At 33.7% G+C, this 21364-nt stretch overlaps 3 protein-coding genes across 4 annotated transcripts in view; all 3 read left to right on the forward strand.

Annotated features, from left to right (window-relative positions):
* LOC113232731 (protein TonB-like) overlaps positions 1–895 on the forward strand; it is a 7454-nt gene extending 6559 nt beyond the window's left edge. The window contains exon 3 of the mRNA XM_026467509.1: positions 90–895. Coding sequence (XP_026323294.1) covers positions 90–895 — 806 coding nt within the window. The remainder of the gene's footprint in view (positions 1–89) is intronic.
* Positions 896–1889: 994 nt separating this feature from the next.
* On the forward strand, positions 1890–3804 carry LOC113232863. Its single transcript, XM_026467721.1, has 4 exons — positions 1890–2018; positions 2381–2466; positions 2786–2841; positions 3436–3804. The coding sequence occupies exons 1-4, from the start codon at positions 1930–1932 to the stop codon at positions 3559–3561; spliced, it is 357 nt and encodes a 118-aa protein (XP_026323506.1). The 5' UTR covers positions 1890–1929; the 3' UTR covers positions 3562–3804.
* Positions 3805–4112: 308 nt separating this feature from the next.
* LOC113232861 lies at positions 4113–7026 on the forward strand. 2 transcript variants are annotated; one of them, XM_026467718.1, is made up of 4 exons: positions 4113–4366; positions 4611–4759; positions 5038–5212; positions 5682–7026. In XM_026467718.1, the coding sequence occupies exons 1-4, from the start codon at positions 4118–4120 to the stop codon at positions 7008–7010; spliced, it is 1902 nt and encodes a 633-aa protein (XP_026323503.1). In that variant the 5' UTR covers positions 4113–4117; the 3' UTR covers positions 7011–7026. The 2 variants fall into 2 exon arrangements, with proteins under 2 accessions (XP_026323503.1, XP_026323504.1); XM_026467719.1 differs by lacking the exon at positions 4611–4759 and having other exon boundaries at positions 5033–5212.
* The last annotated feature ends 14338 nt before the right edge of the window (positions 7027–21364 follow it).

Consider the following 21364-nt stretch of genomic DNA (forward strand, 5'->3'; position numbering starts at 1 on the left):
AATATTTAGATTTGGCCAGTCAATATTCACAAGCACGACCGGACCAGATTATATAAATATAAATAACGATAATGAACCCAACTCACCAGATGCGGATCCAAAGCCAAGTCTAGGACCAGATCCAAAACCGAGTCCAGAACCAAAGTCAGAACCAGAATCAGGCCCAGAGCTAGGTCCAGAACCAAGCCCGGAACCCGGTCCAGAGACAGGTCCAGAACCAGGCCTAGAACCAAGCCCAGAGTCAGGTCCAGAGCCAGACCCAGAACCAAGCCCAAAAACTGATCCAGAACCCGATTCACAACCCAGTTCAGAACCCGCTCCAGAATCCGCTCTAAAACTAGGCCCAGAAGCAGATCTAGAATCTAATTCAGAACTAGGCTCAAATTCAGGCTCTGAGCTAAGGCCAAAACCAGGCCCACTGCCTGAAGCTTTAAAAAAACAAGTAAATGATCGACTGAAACTTCCACTACATTCTGGTGGTCTTCCATCTCGTCATCATATAACTAACATTATGCCTCTAACGGGTGCTATAGATATACGTCAACACTTATTTATAAAGGATTTACAAGACTTGGGCTATTTAGAGCAACACGAAGAGGGTTACAATAATGTTCCGCCAGATAACATTTTTGTTAATAATTTTTATAAATTTAATCATCAACGTTTTGCGCTTGAACCGCAAACTAAAGCAACACAAAAAATAAACCTAAAACGAATAAATAATTATGTAACTCCTAAGCATAACGCATTGAGACAACTTGATGAAGAACAGAAAAATGATCAAGGAGTTACTTCGGAACTTACTTGGCCAACATTTGGAAAAAAGGAAACAAAAAATCAAAGTCCAGAAATTGATTGGGAGAATTTTGATGAAGAAAAATTGTTTATAAAATAATAATGGATAAACAAATTTGGACATTAGAATAGCATAAGTTAGTAAGTTACATTTGGGTACTGTAAATAATAAAATTACCTAAATTATTTTGTTCCTTGACTAATGTCACTGTAAAAAACACCTTATTTCCGAAAGCCACGGGTTTCATCAATCTTGAAATTAAGAAATATAATTGTCGGTCAAGGTATAAAAATACCAACGTCTCCCGATAAACCGAAGATGTTAGTCAAGCGTTATTTTATTACTGACCAATTAAAATCAATCCATTGATCTACTAGCCTCTACTGCTACATTTTATTTTCAAGCTTTACGTAAATGCTTATTAAAGAAAAAAGTAATATGTGATAAAAAAAACTAAAGTTCTAAGCCCATTAAAAATTTTCGACTATACTTAAGGCGAAGTAGAAAAAGAACATTGTGAACATAAAAAATCTCAGGGCAAACCGATTTCATGAGTAGAATAGACAAGTATTTTTTTTCAAAGCAAGGCCTCTTAATTATCTAAAATGTCTTTTGTTGTTTACACACAATATTATTTTCTTATAACGATTCCATAATCAAAAATGTATGAAACATGCAATGACACATATTTAATGCAACAGAAATTGTAAAAGATGAATATACACTTTAAAATAAATTAAATAAATATTATTTAAATAAACATTAATATACATTTAAAATGAATCCAACGTATTTTTCGCAACAACTGAATTGAACGTTATGAAAGAAAAATCACTGTTATCACAAATCATCATAAAGTTTATGCTGAAAGTTATATTGAAATAGGTTTTTTTTTTCGGTTTCCCGCACAAAAATAAATTACATATATATATATTTATAATGTTAGTACATTCACTCTCACTAATCTTTATTTCAGAACCGAGATGTAAGTACGGAAATGATTTTCGGAATTCTAGTTTTTTCCGTAGCACTTGTACTTTCTTTTTGTCAGGATTATGAAAACTATTACAGTAACCGGTACACTAATAACGTACTCCTTGCTGACCTGAGAAGAAGAGATAGTATACCTCTTCATGATATTAACAGACATAGAAGTAAAGATGAGGTTTACAGTTTTCGAAAATCTAGGAAATTTAAAAACTTTCATCCAGGAAATTACGAGGTAAGTTTTTTATTCTCGATTTCATAGGTTTTTCGATTGCTACACATTGGAAATGAAACTATTGTTTTCCGGGTTTATATCTGTCTCTCGTTTGAAACGACAAATTTGTGTAATTTTAAATCCAAAAAAATTTCATTTTTTATTCTCCCTATAACGTAGTTTCTTATTTAAAATTTATTGGAACATATATATTAAACTCATATATGTCATCGAAAACTTTGTGGGTCTTATTTGGTACAAAGTTATTACGGATAAATTATCTTCACTTTTAATGTAATTATTAAAGAGACCTTTAAAACTATATATATGACTACATTCGAAGTAGTTTTTCTAAGTGTTGATTTCATTGTGATTTATTTTAGCCCAAACCGACAATGCGAACCTTGTTGGATTAATAACTCTTGTTTGTGTCAATCGAGGTTTTTAATTTTGTTCGAGTCTTGCTCAGGTTGTATTCAGCTACAAAAACACACCCCATATCTTCCCGTGAGTTCGTAAAACTTACTGATTTAAAGAACTATCAATTCACAATAAAAAAGGTACCAATACCGACCCCTGTTGTAATTTTCGTGACAAACGGATTTGTGTATGTTAATTGTTTATTTTTGGAAAAAAATGTATTTTTTGCAAAAATTTGCTTAAACTGGAAACACCTTAGTTAAAGACTGACAATACCACGGGAAGGTATGCGTAGGTTTTATTCTCATTAATACAGCTTTTTTCATTTATAAATTATCTTTATGACTAAATTTATTTTTGAAACTCAGACTCATGTGGTATACTGGAGGAATTTAAAGCCCGTCGGGAGTTCTTATCAAGAAAGGTATTTAAACAAACATGTTGAATAACATTGGTGTACCTGTTTTTTAGATTATTATAATAAGACTGCACATTACACTTTGTTTATTTTACGTTTGCTTGTTTTGTAATTGGTATGCAATGAAATTTAACGTCAAACGTATTATCATACTTTACGTTCAAACGTTATCAAACTGGAAGTATTAGTTCGTTGGTTGCATACAAGGCAGAGTAATGGTTACTTATCCCAAAACCAAAATTTTTATAATTGAAACACAACTTTTGTTCTTTGACTTTCAAATTCGCAGCTTTTCAACTGTCATACAAATCAGCCACCTATTCTCTCGATTTGTAATCTTTCAGATTCAGATCAAAGAGATACCGCAGTGTTTCGGTTTAATTATAGGGCTGTCTAATTCCTTGTTGACGAATCCTTTAGCTTTTACTGAGATACTAAGCCAACGTAGCGAACCCATTCGTGGCTAGTGCTTCTAGCGTATTAGAAACCAATATTAATTGAAGTAAATACGGCTAGGTGCCAATTGGTACACCAATGCTATCTACTACGCTTATTTTCTCTCCTGATGAATGTAAAAGTCACCCAGTTTATTCGTTTAAGGTAATTGACATTATTGAGAACATCCAACCGCTGGAAAGTAAGAAATATGGCGAAATCGGTTGGATATCACTACAAACAAATTCACGAGAATGTAATGCAATTAAGATATTAAATTCAAGGAGATGAACATATAAAACTGCAATATTGCAATGTACTGGTTTTTATTTAATCTATGTTTTTGGTAACTTATTTTATTATGTATTTTAAATATATGGTCACCGAGTTTCTAATTATTACTCTCTGTGTTGTGGGATAAAATGGTAGTGCTGCGTTCCAAATTCTCTTCTGTAAAATTGCGTTGTTACCAGAAACCAATAAAACATTGAAACAAACACGATTTGTTATTTATAAATCGTTTTTTAATACGACTTCGAGGTAATTTCTTCATTTATAATTTTATTTAAAAAATATAGACGCAAAGGGGAGTGTTTATAATAAAATTAATGTCGTATAAACAAAAACATGATTTGTTTTCTTTTGTAGTAGTAAAATGCTATCAAACGCGGTTTATAGGTTTAGATGAAATTTTGGTTAATTGTTTTTTACGGAAGAATGATAATTCTATTACGTTTCATCAATATCAGTATGCAAATTGTTATTATCTAAAAAAGAAACGACTGTCTTATAGCTTGCTGTGTAGCACTTCATACATTCATCTATGTTACGTAAAAATGGTGAAATAATGTTCCTTACAATTATTCTGAGCCAAATACTTGCAGTATTTTGTCAGCGAGATAAGAATATCGAAATTGAATTGCAATATGACATTGATGGTGGTTTTGAAGATTTGAAAATTAGAAATGTTAGACCTCTTCCGCGAGATATTCCCGAAGATTATGAGGCACCAAAAGTGGTTCCTGCTGAAACCGTTAATCGTGATAAGCACGGTTATACGAATAACGTTGGAAAGTTTCCTTACAGGAGGATGAATGTAAGTACAGATTAGCACATTATTATACAATTCAGTAACTTTAATCGCGTTAATGATCCGATTTTGTTTTTATAATGTGATTTTGCTAGTACAGTTATTATGAAACTAGAATGCTTTTGACCCACAAATAAAAAAAAATGTAATGAATATCAACCAATGTAGTGTTGTTATGGAACAAACAGAAGTAATTGAGGCAGTATTTAGTAACAGAAAAATTGATGTAGCGACGAATTTCCTATTTCAGATGAATGAAAATCCATCAATAGGTCAGTCACCAGTATTTGTTTCAAACATAGAGAGGATTAATAATAGTGCATCAAAGTTATTGCAAATTTTGGAAGAAATAAGTGAGTTTCGGCAAGAATTGCTAGCAGAAGCTCAAAAACGTATCAGGTGAGGGCCTTTCATAGCGGTTTCATAAATTAATTTCCCAAACTAAAAACCGTAAATATACAATTTTGAAAACCTATTTTGAAAATATGACTGTGCCATATAGGTTAAACAGATTAGAAAATCTCTTGAAATTATTATATTTATTGATTGCTTAAATTAACTTTTCATATTTTGTTAAACCATATATGTTACTAATACTGCTTCAAATAACTTACAGTCCCTAAAATGAGGAGCATACTTGGTTAAATTTAATTTTTGTATTTTTGTCAATAGTATAGGGGTACAAGCAAACAATCTATTAATATAGAACAATCGGAATTGGGCTTGAAACCACGACAGGTAGAACCTTTGTATGAATTTCGAAGAATGACTGGCAATAACAAGAACGTAAACGGTATAAATTTTAGAAAAACAGTGGAAATAAGAGGAATAAAGAATTATAATGCGACCATGGTAAGTGCCTAAGGATAAGGTGGTAATATTGTTAACAATTCCTTGTTAATAAATAACTTTACAGTTGTAAAAAAATCTTTTGTCTCTTCCTGACCCTTAAGTATAATGCTAATAATTGTGTTTTTGGAAAGTCTTGAAGAATTAGGAAATAGAGAAGTATGTCTGAATAGACTCACAAAGTTTTAAAAAATAATAACAACAACACAAACAACAACTATTAACATCAGCACAGTTTCTGTGGATAAATCATAAACTAACAGTAGCGATCGTCATACTGTTGCATCAAATATTATTTTACTGTTACATGCTTTCATTAAATAATAATAATGCTGGAAATTCTATGCTACAAATTGAAAGTAGAATTATCAATTGACTAATCATTTACTATCACTAATGAATTGAACACTTTAACAAAACAAAAACTGACATACAACATTGTACAGTGAGAATGGTATCTTTTATGTTACAGAACACAAACGATTGGGTAAGCTTATTGCCTATAGAACGTAGAAAAAAGAACCTTCAACCAACAACTTTACCACCACAAGACCGTGATAGAAAAGCTGCATCAGAAGTTTATAAGTTTCTTAAGGTCAGTTTAGCGATGCCTAGAAAAAAGGAAATAGCTCCATTAAATGTACAAATTCCGAGAAAGATTTCAATAATAACAAAAGAAAATAAAAATAACAATGCAGAGTTACTGAAGCTAAGCAAAGAGACACATTTGTTAGCAACGGATCTTGAACATGAATCCAAGCCACTTTCTACGCTATCGAAAAAGGGCAATAATTTTATGTCACTGAAATCCGACGAGAACAAGACAAAAACACTAATTGATATAGTTAAAGCAATCGAGTTAATAACATCACAAAATGCGAAAGACGCTTTATCCCAATTGAGTGCGCTTAGTCTTGACTCTCAGACCAACACTTCAGTATATATAAAAACTCCGACAAAATCATCAGAATTAAAATTTCCATCAGAGTATCTTAAAGGTTCTAACTTGACAGACCGAGAAAAACAACTTGAGTTAGAGTTAAAGAAAATTCGCAAAGAGATAAACTTGTTCACACCAGAAAAAGATCAGAAATTGTCAACACTAGACATATTCAGTGCTTCCGTAAGACCTACGATAAATGTATCTCCATTCTCATATGAATATAGTAATCCAACAACAACGGAAACAACAAAAACATTGTTAACAACAACTAAAGTCGCAGCAATAGCACAATTCGACTTTAATAATATTATGAAGTATAGAGAAGCATATTTGAAACTTGAAAATAGAAGTGAGACAGAAGCACATGGAATACATGAAGAAAAGTCCATAAATGATACAGAAGGCAGCGAAGTGTCTTTAACAGCGACGCGTAAAACAAATATTTTTCCTGATTCATTGAATTTAGGTAGAAATTTTTTAACATTACCTGAAAGAAATAAGCAAATATCAACTGAAGCTCAAATTGATTTCAATGTACGTGAAAAACAATCAAACTCGGTATTGGAGCGGTTAAACAAATTATTAAATCTAAGTTTATTACAACGTTTGGCAGAAACTAAGCAAGAAGTGCCTAGTAAAGTAGTACATCAGACTGCTGTAACAAATTTTGTCACGTCTCGTTTGACAAGAAAAAGGTCAAATAGGCCTAAATTTACGCCCAGAACAAACAGAATGCAAAGATTACGCAAACTACGTGTTCATCGTAAGCATACAACAAAGAATCGTAAATTAATTAAGGAATCTGATATAGACACATTTCGGAAACAACTTCGAATGGAATATGATAGTTTCGAATAATTTGTAATTGTTTAACTACATTTGTAAACGTATGTAGGTAAATAAATTTATTTGAGAGCTTTTTGAGAGACTTACAGTATACAGTATTATGTACATGTATGTATTATATTACAGTATTATATAGCGCGCTTGGACGGCTTCGACGCAGTTTGGCGATAGAAAACTGCCTCGAGTTGAACAGAATGCGCGGGAGCTGTCTGAAAGCGATAGCTGATAGGCTTGATATCCCGATAACTCGTACAGATACCAATATAATATTTTTTTTAGTATGTTAGATAAGCTCTGATATTCTAAAAAAATAGTATTATAAGATATTTTTAATATCATGGTCATTGGTATTAGGGTGTGTATGCGCTGCTGTAGTCAACTTCTAATCTTGTCCTTTTTTATTCTGTTATCTGCCTTTAATAAGCGCTATGTAACACTGGGTGAAATGAAGGGTTTTATTTTTACGTTTAAATATCCATACGTGTATTTGTATGGACGACTGTTACATTCAAAAATTGCCGTGTGAATGATTCGATAAAATTTGCAAAAAAAACATTGTTAATACTAAACGTCAGGTGACAACGGCGTTGCTCCAGCAGCTTCCTCGATGTTAGATATTATAAGTTACGTTACCAAATAAAAATGAAATGCTGGAATTATCGCGTAACATACATACAAAAAAACATACAGAATTATATACGTATATCTATAGATACACGTACCACTGGCTTATATACGTATATCTATAGATATACGTAAATAAGCCCTTTTGTGGTTTACAGTGATTTCGAGAAGTAAATCACGAGATGTTTGAGTTTTATTTATGAGGATGATTTATGAGCACGTCCTCTCGTTTGGTGAATTTTGCTATTGAAGGAAAAAGGAATTCAAAAACGATTCAAAATTTTAAAAGTAAGTGACCAGGTACCAGTGAAGAGGGTGATAAAAAGGTGGAATAAAGTTGATGATCAGCATTGTCACAACCTTAAGCTGTAATTGTAAACTGCGCTACGCAATGAAGCTCTTTTTATTTAGCTCTCATTCGTGGATATAAATTTTATAGAGTCTGGCGGTAGTGGAATATGGTGTTATTTATGATAGTACATTATCGTAAGGAAAATAGCATATTTACAACTTAAATTTCCGATGTGTTCGATGAGTTAGGGCGCGTTCCCATTATGTCGTAACGTTTTATTTACCGTTGGACGACAGTCGCATCTAGCCTGTTCCCATATCACAACTATCTATTGTGACTGTGTCGTGAACGTTTATTTTATCGTTAAACGACTGTTGTTGAGACAGCTAGACAGCTGTTCCCACGAGATCGCGACGACAATTTATCGGTTCACGGCAGCCGCCTCGTCGTTTACACGACAAAATGTTTGAAGCTGCGATTATCTGCCGTCACATTTTTATCGTGACGTTTTATTTATCTTTCTACCTCTTCCCATTGTCACGACAGTCTGTCATCGTAACGTCAAAAAAGTCGTGAACGACAATTAATTGTGTTGTTCTATGTGTGAACAACTTCATTTAAATATACAGGCCACGACACAAAACTATCTGTCGTCACGACATAATGGGAACGCACCCCTAACCATAATCATAGATTAGTACTTAATGGATAAACAAACTGAAAATTAATTTATTCAGTAATTACTATAAGCCGGGTCTTTACTCCAAATATTTGCTTATCGTCAAACTTGAATTGCGGCGTTTTGCATAAGATCTCGATTTTGGACAAAATCGATATTAAAATGGGAGTTTATTAAGCAATTTGCTTCAGTCCGGGTTTTCTTCGCGTCTGTGTGTAAATTATCTATTTACCTTGACTCATTGAACTGTATAATCATGATTCATTTACGTAGGAATCAGAAATTAAATTTTCCACTTAACTGTTTAAACATTTAATTTTTATTAGTTCTTTCGTTTGGCAAATTTCTAACACAAGTGTGGCGATAGTTAAGGCAAGTCACTGGAGGAGAAGCGGCGAAAACTGTTTTGCTAGATTGTTTAGGTATTTACTATTAAATAATGGTCTTATATAAAAAATACAATTCGCCTAGGTACTTTACTCCATCATGTAAAATCCGAAAAACAGCCTAAACTAACTATTTAAGAATGAAATATGTAACTTTGCACATAATCTTTATATGGAGATGTTTCTCTTTAAATACCGACTACTATGACCAGCTGCCCTGCTCGATGGCAACTGATTGCCATCGAGCGCTCGTCGATGTCGGATCTGTGTCAAATTCTCTCTGCCTGTTCTTATTTTATTCATATTAATTTTGAACGTGCGGGTTGCGAAACGCTAGGGGCGACCTATCACACCTCACCTCCTAAATTCTAGGCTCGCGTTGAATTTTAGAATAAAACTATATAAAATCTATGCCTTACTATCTCAACCTCGTATCTTATAAAGAGTAATTATTCATGAGATGGCAAAACTTTCTATTTATTTTAAATTTGTTATCAAGGGGGTTAATTTGGATGCATTACTTTAAGAATAAGTAAAAGTTAGTATGTGAATATGAAGAAAATGTGAATATGAAATCAGCTTGCAAAATTTGTACAATCCATTTTTAGCATTCCAGTAACTTTGAAAAATTGAAAAAATATATTTAATTTTGGATGCGTTCTAGTGGTGTAAATTCACATAAAAAATAATTGAATATCAATTCAATATAAATTCAAATACAATAAATAGCGACATCTCTAGCCAGGGGGGGTAGCTCTGAAGGTATCTAACTGAGTGATGAAATTCTTAAGATTACTCATAGATGGCGTTACGGCTAAAAGTCGTTCAAAAAATCAAATACAAACACGACAAGAAACACAGAAAAATTCGTGAGGTCCGCTGGTTCGTTCCGTGACTTAGTTGGTATAGCGTCTGTCACGGTATGCTAGAAGACTTCGGTTCGAATTCGACCGGATCGAAGGATTTTTTTCTGAGTGTTCGATCTTTGTATTAATAATTATAAGAAAGTAGTGGAGTAAATTCAATAAAAATCTTAAGAAAAAGTTTATCTTCAGATCTTCAGATGAGTTCTGAATTTGCATCTAATCAATTTTTTATTCTTGCTTGTACTTATAATTTTGTGTGATTATTGAAATTAATTTAGTTATTATTATTAAAATAATAGTAGAAAAAGTATTGTATGCAATAATTATATATAATTAGCGCCTAACATCTCGTATCTATTCTTTTTTATAAACACGGTACCTTTAGGTAACTCATTAAGTAACGTTTTTGGTCTTTCATTAGAGTGCGTAATCTTAAAGTAATTTTTACACTGGACGATGTCGGATCAATTTATTTTAGTGGGCTCGCTCATGAATTTTCATTGCATGTACTTTGTTATTAAGTGGAAAAAATGTTTCAACAGAAAGATTAGAGTAAAAAAGATTGTTTACAGAGTTTGATATTGTTTACAACGGTACCTATAATGGAACACTAGTAATAACCTCAAAGATTATTTAATCCATAAGTAAATTAAATTTACACTTGAAAACGTCACATTTAAACTACTGCTCGTACACTACGCTGACCTCTCTGAGAAGAACGAGCAAGAAACTCTAGGGATTGCTCTTTTCAAATAAACTTGAATGCTATGGAATACACTCTGAACCAAATTGTGTGGATTCTGGAGCCGTGTCGTCTTTCCATACATCTTTATCTAATACGTAGTCTTAAATTTTGTAACATGACTTTTCAATCAAAATATTTTTAATGTAGTTTTTAAACTTAGTTAATGATAATCTTAATATATGCTCCGGAATCTTATTGTAAAAACGTATACAGTTCCCGATAAAAGAGTCGTTTAAGGTAAACGAAATCGTACCATGAGTTTGGACTTAGCTCTAAGGTTAATATTATGGTTATCTTCTTTCTTATTGAAATTATGTATATTATTACGGGCATGTAAAATATTTGAGTAAATGTACCGTGATGCCACAGTCATGATACCATTCTCCTTAAACTTTTCGCTGAGAGAAACCCGAGAGCCGAGACGGTACACACTCAAAATAAAACACAAGGCATAATGGCATAAAATATATATTGATAAGGTGCATGGACATAAAGTTTCTTCTGACCGTCTCAATGAGACTCCGTATAGACAAGTAAGTACAGTAACTGAAAATATAAATATAGTGAATAAATAATGAAATATAGTGAATAGCACAACTTTTTTAAACTAATGTGAACGATATAAGAATGACATAAGGTTCTCAAAGACCTTCCAGCGGACGCACTCGGTCTTAAAGACCGCAGCGATCTTAGTTTAGCCATTTTATAAAAACTATAAACAATAGAGGTTGCGCGACCGTGATATACTTGAGGGGGTGAGGTACTTCCCTTAGTAACCCTTTGACATTCGTAGCACATGTCATTTGTGTTTGCGGTCTCAAATACCACGCGCGACCGGTCGTGTTCCAGGAAAATTTATGTAATGAAATTGAAACCTGGATGAGTATTTCATGTTATTTCTACTACATTACTTACAAATTACATTATTTTATGTAATAATTATATGTCGGAACCTTCATGGTTTAGACCTAAATCGTCAGACATGATTTGGGCAGATTTAGGGATCGAGCAATGCGATTACATTTTAATCACTTTGAAATCGAATAACAACTTGTACTTTCTATTAATTTTAACGGGCAAAAGGAAAGGAGGCCAGTTCCGTGACGATGACTACCCTGCATGGCGATCCGATCGAAAAGTGTGTTCGATGCGATCGTGCCCGCGAAAATGTCACAACTCTGTCGTAGCGCGGGAAACGTAGATGTGCGAACTACACCGCTAGGTGGCGCGCTTGCATTCCATTTAGCGTCCGTACTCAATACTGGCTCCGACATTAATGTAGACTATGAGTTATGGAGAATCAGAACGGCATGCAGCGGCATGTGGCATGAGACGGAAACTGAAGATGAAGATTTTGATGTTATCAAGTCATTAATAGGTACTGATAATGAGTAGGTTATCGTAGTACCTACTCTTAAAAAAAGTTAAAAGTTTTTTATTTGGTTTTCCCTTTTTTATCTTATTAGAACTCAAATAGTACGTAGAATGACTTGAAAAAAATATTAAAATATCATTGTGATTTTAGAGATCCTACGATAATGTGTAATTGATGATATTTTTGATTGGAGAAAAAAACATTCAGGAAACAACAGTGAAACAAGCATGTCCTATAGATTGTAAATTGTATAGATTGTATAGGCGGTCTCAGAGCCCGCAGCGACCTTATTTTAGTCATTTTTCAAAATCTATAAACAAAAAACGGTTGCGCGACCATGATATCCTCGAGGGGGTGAGGTACTACCCCTTATTAGCCCTGTGACATTCGTCGCAAGCGCACATGTGTCTTTATTTGTGTTTGCGGTTTCAGATTCCGCGCGCGACCGGTCGTGTTCCAGAAAATTTCACAGAATGAAATTGAAACCTGGGTGAGTATTTCGTGTTTTATGTACTATATTACTTACAAAATTACATTATTTTATTTAATATATATATTATTTGTTATTTCACTATTTGTTGTAGACACGAAGAATCACAACGGCTTGCAGAGGAGGCGGAAACAGAAGATGAAGATTTTGATGATATCAAACCATTGCTACTGATAATGCGTAGGTTATCGTACTACCTGCTTCTAAAAAAAGTTAGAAGTTTTTTATTTTGTTTTCCGCGTACTCAGCCAGCGCGCCTCCGTACATCTTGCTTAGTACGTTTAACCTCTAGAGTTCGAAAGGATAACCTAGTGGTAATAAATCTAGTTTTATAAGTAAATTCTGATTTTAACAATATTTATGATCTTTAAAATGTTTAGCGTTCAAGAGATTTTTAGTAACTGGTAAACGGCTCGAAAAAATAAGAAGAGAAGAGGTGTTCCCTGCCGCGATCGGGCAGGGAGTGACGGGGGAACGAAACAAAATCAGAATGCGAGGCAAAATAACTATGGAAATTCAAAATTTAAATTTAAATACGAGTGGTCAGGAACCGGAGAAAGCCGATAAAAAGGTGGGATGACTATGTAAGGAGATCACACCGTCACAAGTTCTTTTATTTTCCTGATTGTTACACATAGGAATTGAAACTATTATTTCGTATCTACATCGCGTATATTTATTTTTTCTAGCAAAATCAACGTTTCGGGCCATTTACAGGTCCCATGGTCAGTCGGCCATGACCGAAAAAAAGTTTCATTTCATTTCTAATTTATTCAAGTACACTTTTTCTAAAAAGTTTCGAACTTTTTGTATGCTTTGCCATTTCATTTATTTATATTCTGTACCTATTTGCCACCTCTTTCTCTATCTTTCGTGGGATCTATTATCGATATTACGCCTTTAGATGACTTCACTTCATTGCCTGACAGCAATGTATTGATAATGTGCTTCGTCAAACATTTAACAGCAATGTCAAGTAAGAGGGGAACACTGCCCTGTGGGAATTGCTCGTAATTGGGTCCACTACGTAACCATGTTGTCGTAGGGTACCCGACTGTTTCAATTTCCAAATAAACGTCTTATCACATACAGGGTGTAACATAAACTTATAGTCATTTTAAACAGCTCAAACATGTACCTTATTTAGTCCCTCTGTACCAAGTTTGGGATAATTTGTTATCAAAAAACAGGGCAAATTAAGTTTCGAATTAGTAAATTTCTAAACCGATTCATCTGCGTCAGGCGTTTTTATTAAAATGTATTATCTAAAACAAAATAATTTACGGTGTTTCTTTAACATAACCTACCCACTGCAGTCCCTTTAACGGGCTTATACGTAGTCGCCTGAGAGCATTATTTTATTAATCGAAAAGAAATATGCATTTCTACATTTTTTTTTTTTCAAATTGGGTATTACATCTATTTATAAGCCTTGCACTTACGTTACAATTCAAGGGGACAGGCCGTTTTCTACCAAAGACACAATTGTACTTTAAACCAGTTTTATGCCTCCAACAATCCACAATATTATGAGTTTTTTTGATAATCCTAACAACAACAAATATTATTATTCACCAGTAGTGGCATCTAGCGACAAAATTGGTAACTACGGAATTGAAATTGTAATGAAATTATTTTGAATACAAGTACTTCTAATTGCATCACAAACCAAACTTTTAATATATGTTGTTTTTTTATGTGATATCAAAACTCCCTTGAGGTTTTAATAATTTTTTTTTTTTTTTTTAAGAAAAGCACTACAAAATCAAAAATATTTTATGCATTTAAGTATCATAGGAATATGGTGCATTAAAAATGATGAATTCATAAGTTGTTTTATAATTAAAATTTGAAGCAATTGTCGCGTACGATCGCGATTGACAGATACTGGTGAGTGCATATATTCTTTCTGAACGGAATGTTAAAAATGGCAACACAGAGGGAGGGATGGGGGGAATGATGAATGTTTCAAAAGGAAAGGAACGTTAGAGAGAAAAAAGACGGAGATCAGTTTTTGGAGTAGCAAAATGGGTGAAAGGAGGTGTAGTTAGTGCGAAGCAGATGGTGAAGTGTTTTCTAATCTGGTGAGTGTTTGTACTAATAAAGAGATATGGTAATATTAAGATATAGATGAAAAGATTATTGTATCTTGCTGGAGGTTTGGGTTGATCTAAGGGGAAGGTGGAGGATCAACATGGGGCGTCAGGGCCCCAAACTTCTGTGCGTCGCTCTTGGCAACAGGTGTGCCCGTCTGATGAGAGGATCCTACCACCATGTGGCTCTCGGGTTTACTTGTGGTGTCGATCGAGACACGCAGAAGGTTTAACGATCAATTATCGTATACTACAATTAGTATGCATTAACGCAATTATAAATCCCTATATCTCTATGTTATCATATTATTAAGCATGAGACTTTGTCGCATATTAGAATTGACATTACATTGAACCAAGGCTACCCGACATCATGACAAAACATGTATGATATAAAACGGGGAGACAGCAATAGCCCGTCAAAATTCACATAATGCATAGTCTTCTTTGTTGTGTATGATGAACTATTTGTAAAACGAAATAAAGCATTTTATTATTTAATTATATAAGGCAACTTATCACTCCGGGCCATCAGGCAAACACCTTTATCTGGCACCGCCATTTTGAAAAATTTGGTAACGTACAGCAGGGACTCCAGCAGGGTGTTTAGTTCTAATGCCTGCAGTTAAAAAACCGTAATTTAACTGTATATGAAACCTGTATACACATACCATATTTTTTTTACAAATTACCATGTGTTAAAGTAACGGATTGCATTGTAGAAAATACATTTTTGATCTAAAAATAACGTTGCGTTGTAAGTCAAAATTAGGGTTAAAGGAGTTTCCCCGTTGTCTGCATAAAGCCACGTAGAATATTAAATTTTATTAGATCAATTTTGTGTTTTATTTACATTATGTATACTTTTGCAAAATTTAGTTAGATAAAAATGCAGCCCCTCATTATTTTTTTACTGCGCCTGTCCCCTGAGACATACTTGAAAAATCTCATGCGCCTGTAATTTCACCAGCACCCTTACCCTTCAAAACCGAAGCTCAGTAAGCTCACATTACTGCTTGGCGGCAGAAATAGGTAAAGTGACAGAACTTCTCTGGAAGAACTCTTTCACAAAGAGCTCTACTGCTGCTCATTTGGTTTTAGTTCATTTTTTTGTTTGTGATAGTAAGAGCCGCATCTAAAGATGTCGCATTTTTGTTGCAACCTATATTTATATCGTTAACGAAGGAATCAACGCGAGGTTTGTTACCGATGATTAATTTCGGGTTTCAATTGAAACGTTTAATTAATTCTAGTTTACTATGAGGAGCACAATACTAAATCACAAAAGAAAGAGAAAATGGTATTATCGGGTGATAGTGAGAGGATCTAAGCTATTATGTTATTCTTAAAAGTCAGTAAATACTGCATTCAAAGACTTAAAAATTTGCTTGCATCATCTGAGAATCGAACCGACGAAATGTGAAAAAAACATGTAACCTGTATTATTATAATGCCAATCCTTTCGATTCAATTCAAGGTCAATTATAAGAATAATAATAACGTGCTAGAAAACCACATCAATTGCCTGGTCTCAAACTAGGGAATTCCCTGTAGTATGAGTACCAGAACAACGGAATTCAGTCTGAGGTACTTCCCAGAATACCCAGACCAGAAACAATGTAGAAAAGTTCGTTTCCCAATTTGGTTCTACCGGGAATCGAAACCAGGAGTTCCTCGTTCAGTCTCCAATGTACAAACCGTGTCGCTTCCCCGCGAGACACGAGTTGTTCGTCCCATCACTTTGGTATCATAAATAAAAAATGTGCCGTTCTTTTTTCTGAATTCAGTGTTATAAGTTCACTTAGAAAGGAATTGAAAACATGATCCGGTTTTGTCTCTACAAATCAATACAATTAGTCCAAACATTTGGTACAATCATTAAAACTTTCCACGCCGCCATTAGAAATATCAAATTATTCAAACGACACCATAATTCCAAAGTTTAAGTGGTATTTCTGACACAAACTTTTTAAGATTATATTTCATGGAACCCAGATATTGCAATTTAAAGTACCCACGTTTATAGTCTTCTTTAAGACATTCTTAATGATTTTGAACGAATAAACTCTATAATTGACTATTCAAACCTAATGTAGATAGGTTAACTATTTTACTTACATTGATCTCAATTTTCAGAATTATAACTATGTTAAAAAGAATTTCACTTCGCGGAAAGGATATTTTAATGAACAAAACAAAAAAGTTTTTATTGAAAATGTTTTCGTACATGCGTAAGCATGTTGTACTCCTATATTACTATTTAGAGGCTTTAGAATAATAAACTTTCCTCAAGATGGTTTAATTATTCTTAGCCCTTATAATTTTTGAATTAAACTCGCATAGTCTGCGAACTTGAAAGCACTGCGCATTGAGTTCATACATTTTCGCGTCACGTAGCAAAGATTTGCAAGTTCATAGTCGTCACTAACACCCTTGAGTCGAAAAGGGTCAGAGGACTTATATTTTTTTTAAACAAACACATTTAGAGAAAGGAATTTTCGGCTGTTAAAAATTGTGCGCGACAGACGCTGAGAAATGAAGATAAGAACGGAGAAAGAAACGCTTATGCTAAACGATATTATTTAGAAAAAAAAGTTTCTTTAACGCTATACCATTTTGGAGAAAGGAGAGCAAACTTATAAATGCAAATTATCTAAAATTTGTGTACCGTTATGTGATTTTAATAAACATCCAATCCGTCGATCAGATGTAATTCGACAAACTACACAAAAGCGTGTCACGGTGGCATCGTGACATATAATGAGACTAGAGTGACACAAGACACAGAGCTTCAGGAATGCTTATTTAAATTCATATTAACACACCCAGTGCCATCATGAGACGTTATATAGCATATTTTATGGAAAAGCTGAGACAACTCTGTCTATAGCTACTCAGCTATGGTTTGATTCGATAGCTGTTTTAAATAACAAATCGTGCGCATAGCGGTAAACAACACGCTTGAACAGTTGTAGTGACACTCATAGCTTTAAATCTAAAGACCTGAAGGGCCCTGTCACTGCGCCCATCATCGTCAGACAAGAAGAATGGCAAGTCCCGTGTGCCTATATATTCATCAGCAATTTAAATACTACTTGGCGGCATAAATAGGTGTACTATGGTGCAACGGACTGGAGTCTGCAATTCGACTGACGTCTAGGCGACTATTTTAGGTGTGGTGAGTGCAAGGTCCTACTCGTGATAGATATCCAAACTCCTCCATGAATCTCAGCATCCTCCTGGATCTGCTGAAGACTTCGGGTCCCAACTTTGGTCCACCAAGTAAGTCACTTTACGGTCGTAGTACTTCCGTGGACGATCTTTCACAAGAAGTTTTACTGGTACCATGTTTTTTTTTCAGCACACATTTTAAACACAATTTTATTGTACAAAAACCTTCGGATTGCCATTTTGATGCTGTTTAATCCGTCTTTCAGTCCTATTTTGGATTCCATTTGGTATCCTATTACTAGTAAGTTTTAATCTTTGTATGTCAACAAACGCGTTTTTATCATATTGTTTTATTTACTAGATATTTTATTCATATATTAACTTACACACACTTATATTTGCTACGCATTAAAAAAAGGAAATAATGTATACTAAATATGCTTCAAAAATCAGCTCATACGGCTAACCAAAGCTTTATATTTTGTCCATCAAAATTGCGCAAAAACTTTGATGATTTTCTTGAGTGCTTCTACAATATTTTTTTTGTAATACCAAGTGACGGAACGAACAAGTCGTGCGCTTGATGGGAAGCTACACGCCTGTCCATAATAGTTTCAGTGCCACTCAGAGCTTTAAATCTCATAGATTTGAGGGGCACTGCCACTGCGCCCGTCACCCTGAGACATAAGTTGACAAGTCCCATGTGCCTGTAATTTCACCATCATGTTGTCACACTTACATTTTTTTGCACTTTTTCTACTATGGTCTACGCAATGAAACAAATTATTATTGTTTTTTTACGTTAAAACAACATGAGATACATACGTAGTCCTAAAAACGATAACCTTTGAATTTCCGTAAATGGATAAAAAAAAGAGAAATTGCCTTTCTACTTACACGTCCCGGTTCTTATTAAGGTTTACATCTGTCTGACCTAAGCCTCTTATATCCTCGGTGACAGCGTTCGTAATCCTGGAGATGGTTCAAATATTACAACGTTGTAATAAGATATATAAGGTATTTTTTTACTTTTGAAGCTGGAAAATAATGCAATTTTACTCTATGGGTGTATAAAGAAAATGATTGTTAGAATTGATACATCGCGCATTTATGAATATCTCATTTGTTTATTAGGTATCAAACTCAAACTCAAAATAATCTTTATTTCATTGGTAAGCATTATTACACTTGAAATCTATTATATATCTAGTATATCTCATTAATGAATTCTCGGTATAGAATTCGATCTTAAAAACATCGTTTATATTCTCAACCATAACAACCAACGTGATATTCTACTTTGATTATACTCCATAAAAATTCCTATAAAAAAGTTGAAGTTCAATTAAGAATGTTTTCTGACATTGCAACTAAAAACAAGAAAGCAGTTTTTCAAGGGGCGACCACGAGATTGAGGACGCAGTATAGGATATGTAAAATGACAACCTAGTTGAAGTTGCGGGAAACTGTTGATGGCAAAGTTCTACAGAACCACGCTTGGTGGTTCTATGTCTTATTTTCTAAACCGAATTATAGATGATGACATAATAATCCTATTTCAAGGGTCAATGAAAATGCAACAGTTTAGAACGAGTATCGCAGGCTGCACAGCGGACCTATTAGAATTTTCTTTGTTTGGTATTCATATACGTAATATTTTACGTGTGTCCATCGAATTTTTAATACAAGGTATGAATTATTTTTTCCGGGGCATTTTTAAATGTTTTTTCTAAATCTATAGCGACTGTTGTTGTTGAGAACTTGAGACCTTTTACATGGAATTTAACGTGTACTGTAGAGCCGGTGTAATTGTCAACCGACTTCAAAAAAAGAAGAGGTTCTTAATTCGACTGTTCTTTTTTTGTATGTTACACGATTCCTCATTTGTGAACCGATTTTGATGATCCCATGATTTTTTTGTTGGAAAAAGGGTAACTCAGTATTGGTTCCATTTAAATTTGAAGAAAATAGGTGATTAATCCAATTTCGCGCACTTTCCGGTAACCTAATTCAATAAAACTTGGCAAATAGATGTAATTCCACGTACTTTTGAGGTTGGTTTTATTGTTATAAAAAAAATTATGATGCTGTGTAATTTTTCAGTGTCAAAATACAAGCTAACCGAACAATTGCATAGTACATAAATTTTTTTAGGTAATATCGGGAAAATAAAAAGAAGTCATACCATGGTAAGAAACCTGATACTAGTGACAATCATTTAATTGCATAGTTAGTTCAATATTTGTATCGAACGTCTACCGTATCTACCAAATACCAATAAGTTAATATTAAAGGCATATGCCTGTCGTGGAGCTACTACTTCTTTCTGATCGATTAGAGCCTTTTTGGTAATGATGGTAAAATCACAGATTTTTATTAATGATTAAAAATAAATAATGCATAGATGACGAGCATTGTTAATGAAATTACATTTGAAATCCATTTTATTTACTGTATACTAATCATGCGAAAAATATACTCGAGATAATATATTTAACAAATTAAAAAAAAAAGAGTTTATACTATTATATTGCATCGCTACATTTACGTAGTAGAGCGAATTAGAATTTGATTAGGGTTGCGATTTTAAGATCTGAGTAGCTCTGCAATTGTTATGGACAGGTGTGTCGCTAATCACCAAGCACACAACTTGTTCATCGGGTTACTTGGTATCATAACAACAAACATCCAAAATATCTTAGGAATTGATTCTGAAACCATGCCGTCATCAAGAATAACCAGAAAGTTACGAGGCAACCCCTAAGTTGCACTAACTAAGCGAATTTATGTTGCGATGGAACATAATAAAACATTGTGAGGGAGTGAAGAAAACATTTCTTAGGCGAGAGCTTATTTTCCTAAGTATAGCGGGATCGTGTATAAATTGCTCACTATTAGGTTTATTCTTGTGTTGTCCCAAAGTAGTTTTTCATAAACAATAAATTCTTTTTTTTACGAATAGTATACATATTTGTTTTATTTCTCTTCTGTTTACGATACCGTACAGTGAAATTCGAGACATAAGGGTATGATGCTCGGTATGTAAATAAAATTAAATGTAGTACTCGTATGTCTTACTTTCACATCGAAAGTATACACAGCTATCTTTAGATTATATGTTATATTAGTTAAGTTTTTGTTTAAGACAGAGCGGCTGAAGAAACCTTTTTTTGGGGTAATTACATCTACTAAATTTGCATAAGGTATCATTAAAACGAACGCAAGGAGGCGCGAGTTGTAAACTTGAATTGTTTGATGTGATAACTCTGGCAAGTTGGTGTAGTTATTTAAGAGCTTGTATAAAATACAAGATTCAATTTAGTTTCTCCTATTGTGTAAAGTAAAATTTTGAACTCCAATGTAATAGGTGCTATAGTTGATATATTTAATTCTGGTGCGGTACCAGTGATTTTAGAGTTGATGTCGTACACTTTCTAGTGCATTGATGAGCACATATTAGTAAAGATTTTACAAATTTTACTTCGAACGCGAAAATGCTCCCTACGATATACATGGTTTTAACAATTATTTTTACAGAAAAACTACGACACGTAGAACCAACTCAGTGAAGTATTAGAACGTTGTTTATATGAAAACTGGAGTGAAGCTCGTGTCATTAAGGACCCTGATTTTAAAGATAAATTA

Source organism: Hyposmocoma kahamanoa, unplaced genomic scaffold, assembly GCF_003589595.1.
Source record: "Hyposmocoma kahamanoa isolate Upper Pololo Valley unplaced genomic scaffold, ASM358959v1 78, whole genome shotgun sequence".
Lineage (NCBI taxonomy): Eukaryota > Metazoa > Arthropoda > Insecta > Lepidoptera > Cosmopterigidae > Hyposmocoma > Hyposmocoma kahamanoa.

Coding starts and splice junctions, on each gene's coding strand:
- LOC113232863 (XM_026467721.1), top strand. CDS start 1,930: ATGATATTAACAGACATAGAAGTAAAGATGAGGTTTACAGTTTTCGAA. Junction 2,019..2,380: donor TTCATCCAGGAAATTACGAG/GTAAGTTTTTTA, acceptor GATTTATTTTAG/CCCAAACCGACAATGCGAAC. Junction 2,842..3,435: donor GGGAGTTCTTATCAAGAAAG/GTATTTAAACAA, acceptor TATTCGTTTAAG/GTAATTGACATTATTGAGAA.
- LOC113232861 (XM_026467718.1), top strand. CDS start 4,118: ATGTTCCTTACAATTATTCTGAGCCAAATACTTGCAGTATTTTGTCAG. Junction 4,367..4,610: donor TTCCTTACAGGAGGATGAAT/GTAAGTACAGAT, acceptor TTCCTATTTCAG/ATGAATGAAAATCCATCAAT. Junction 5,213..5,681: donor AGAATTATAATGCGACCATG/GTAAGTGCCTAA, acceptor TTTATGTTACAG/AACACAAACGATTGGGTAAG.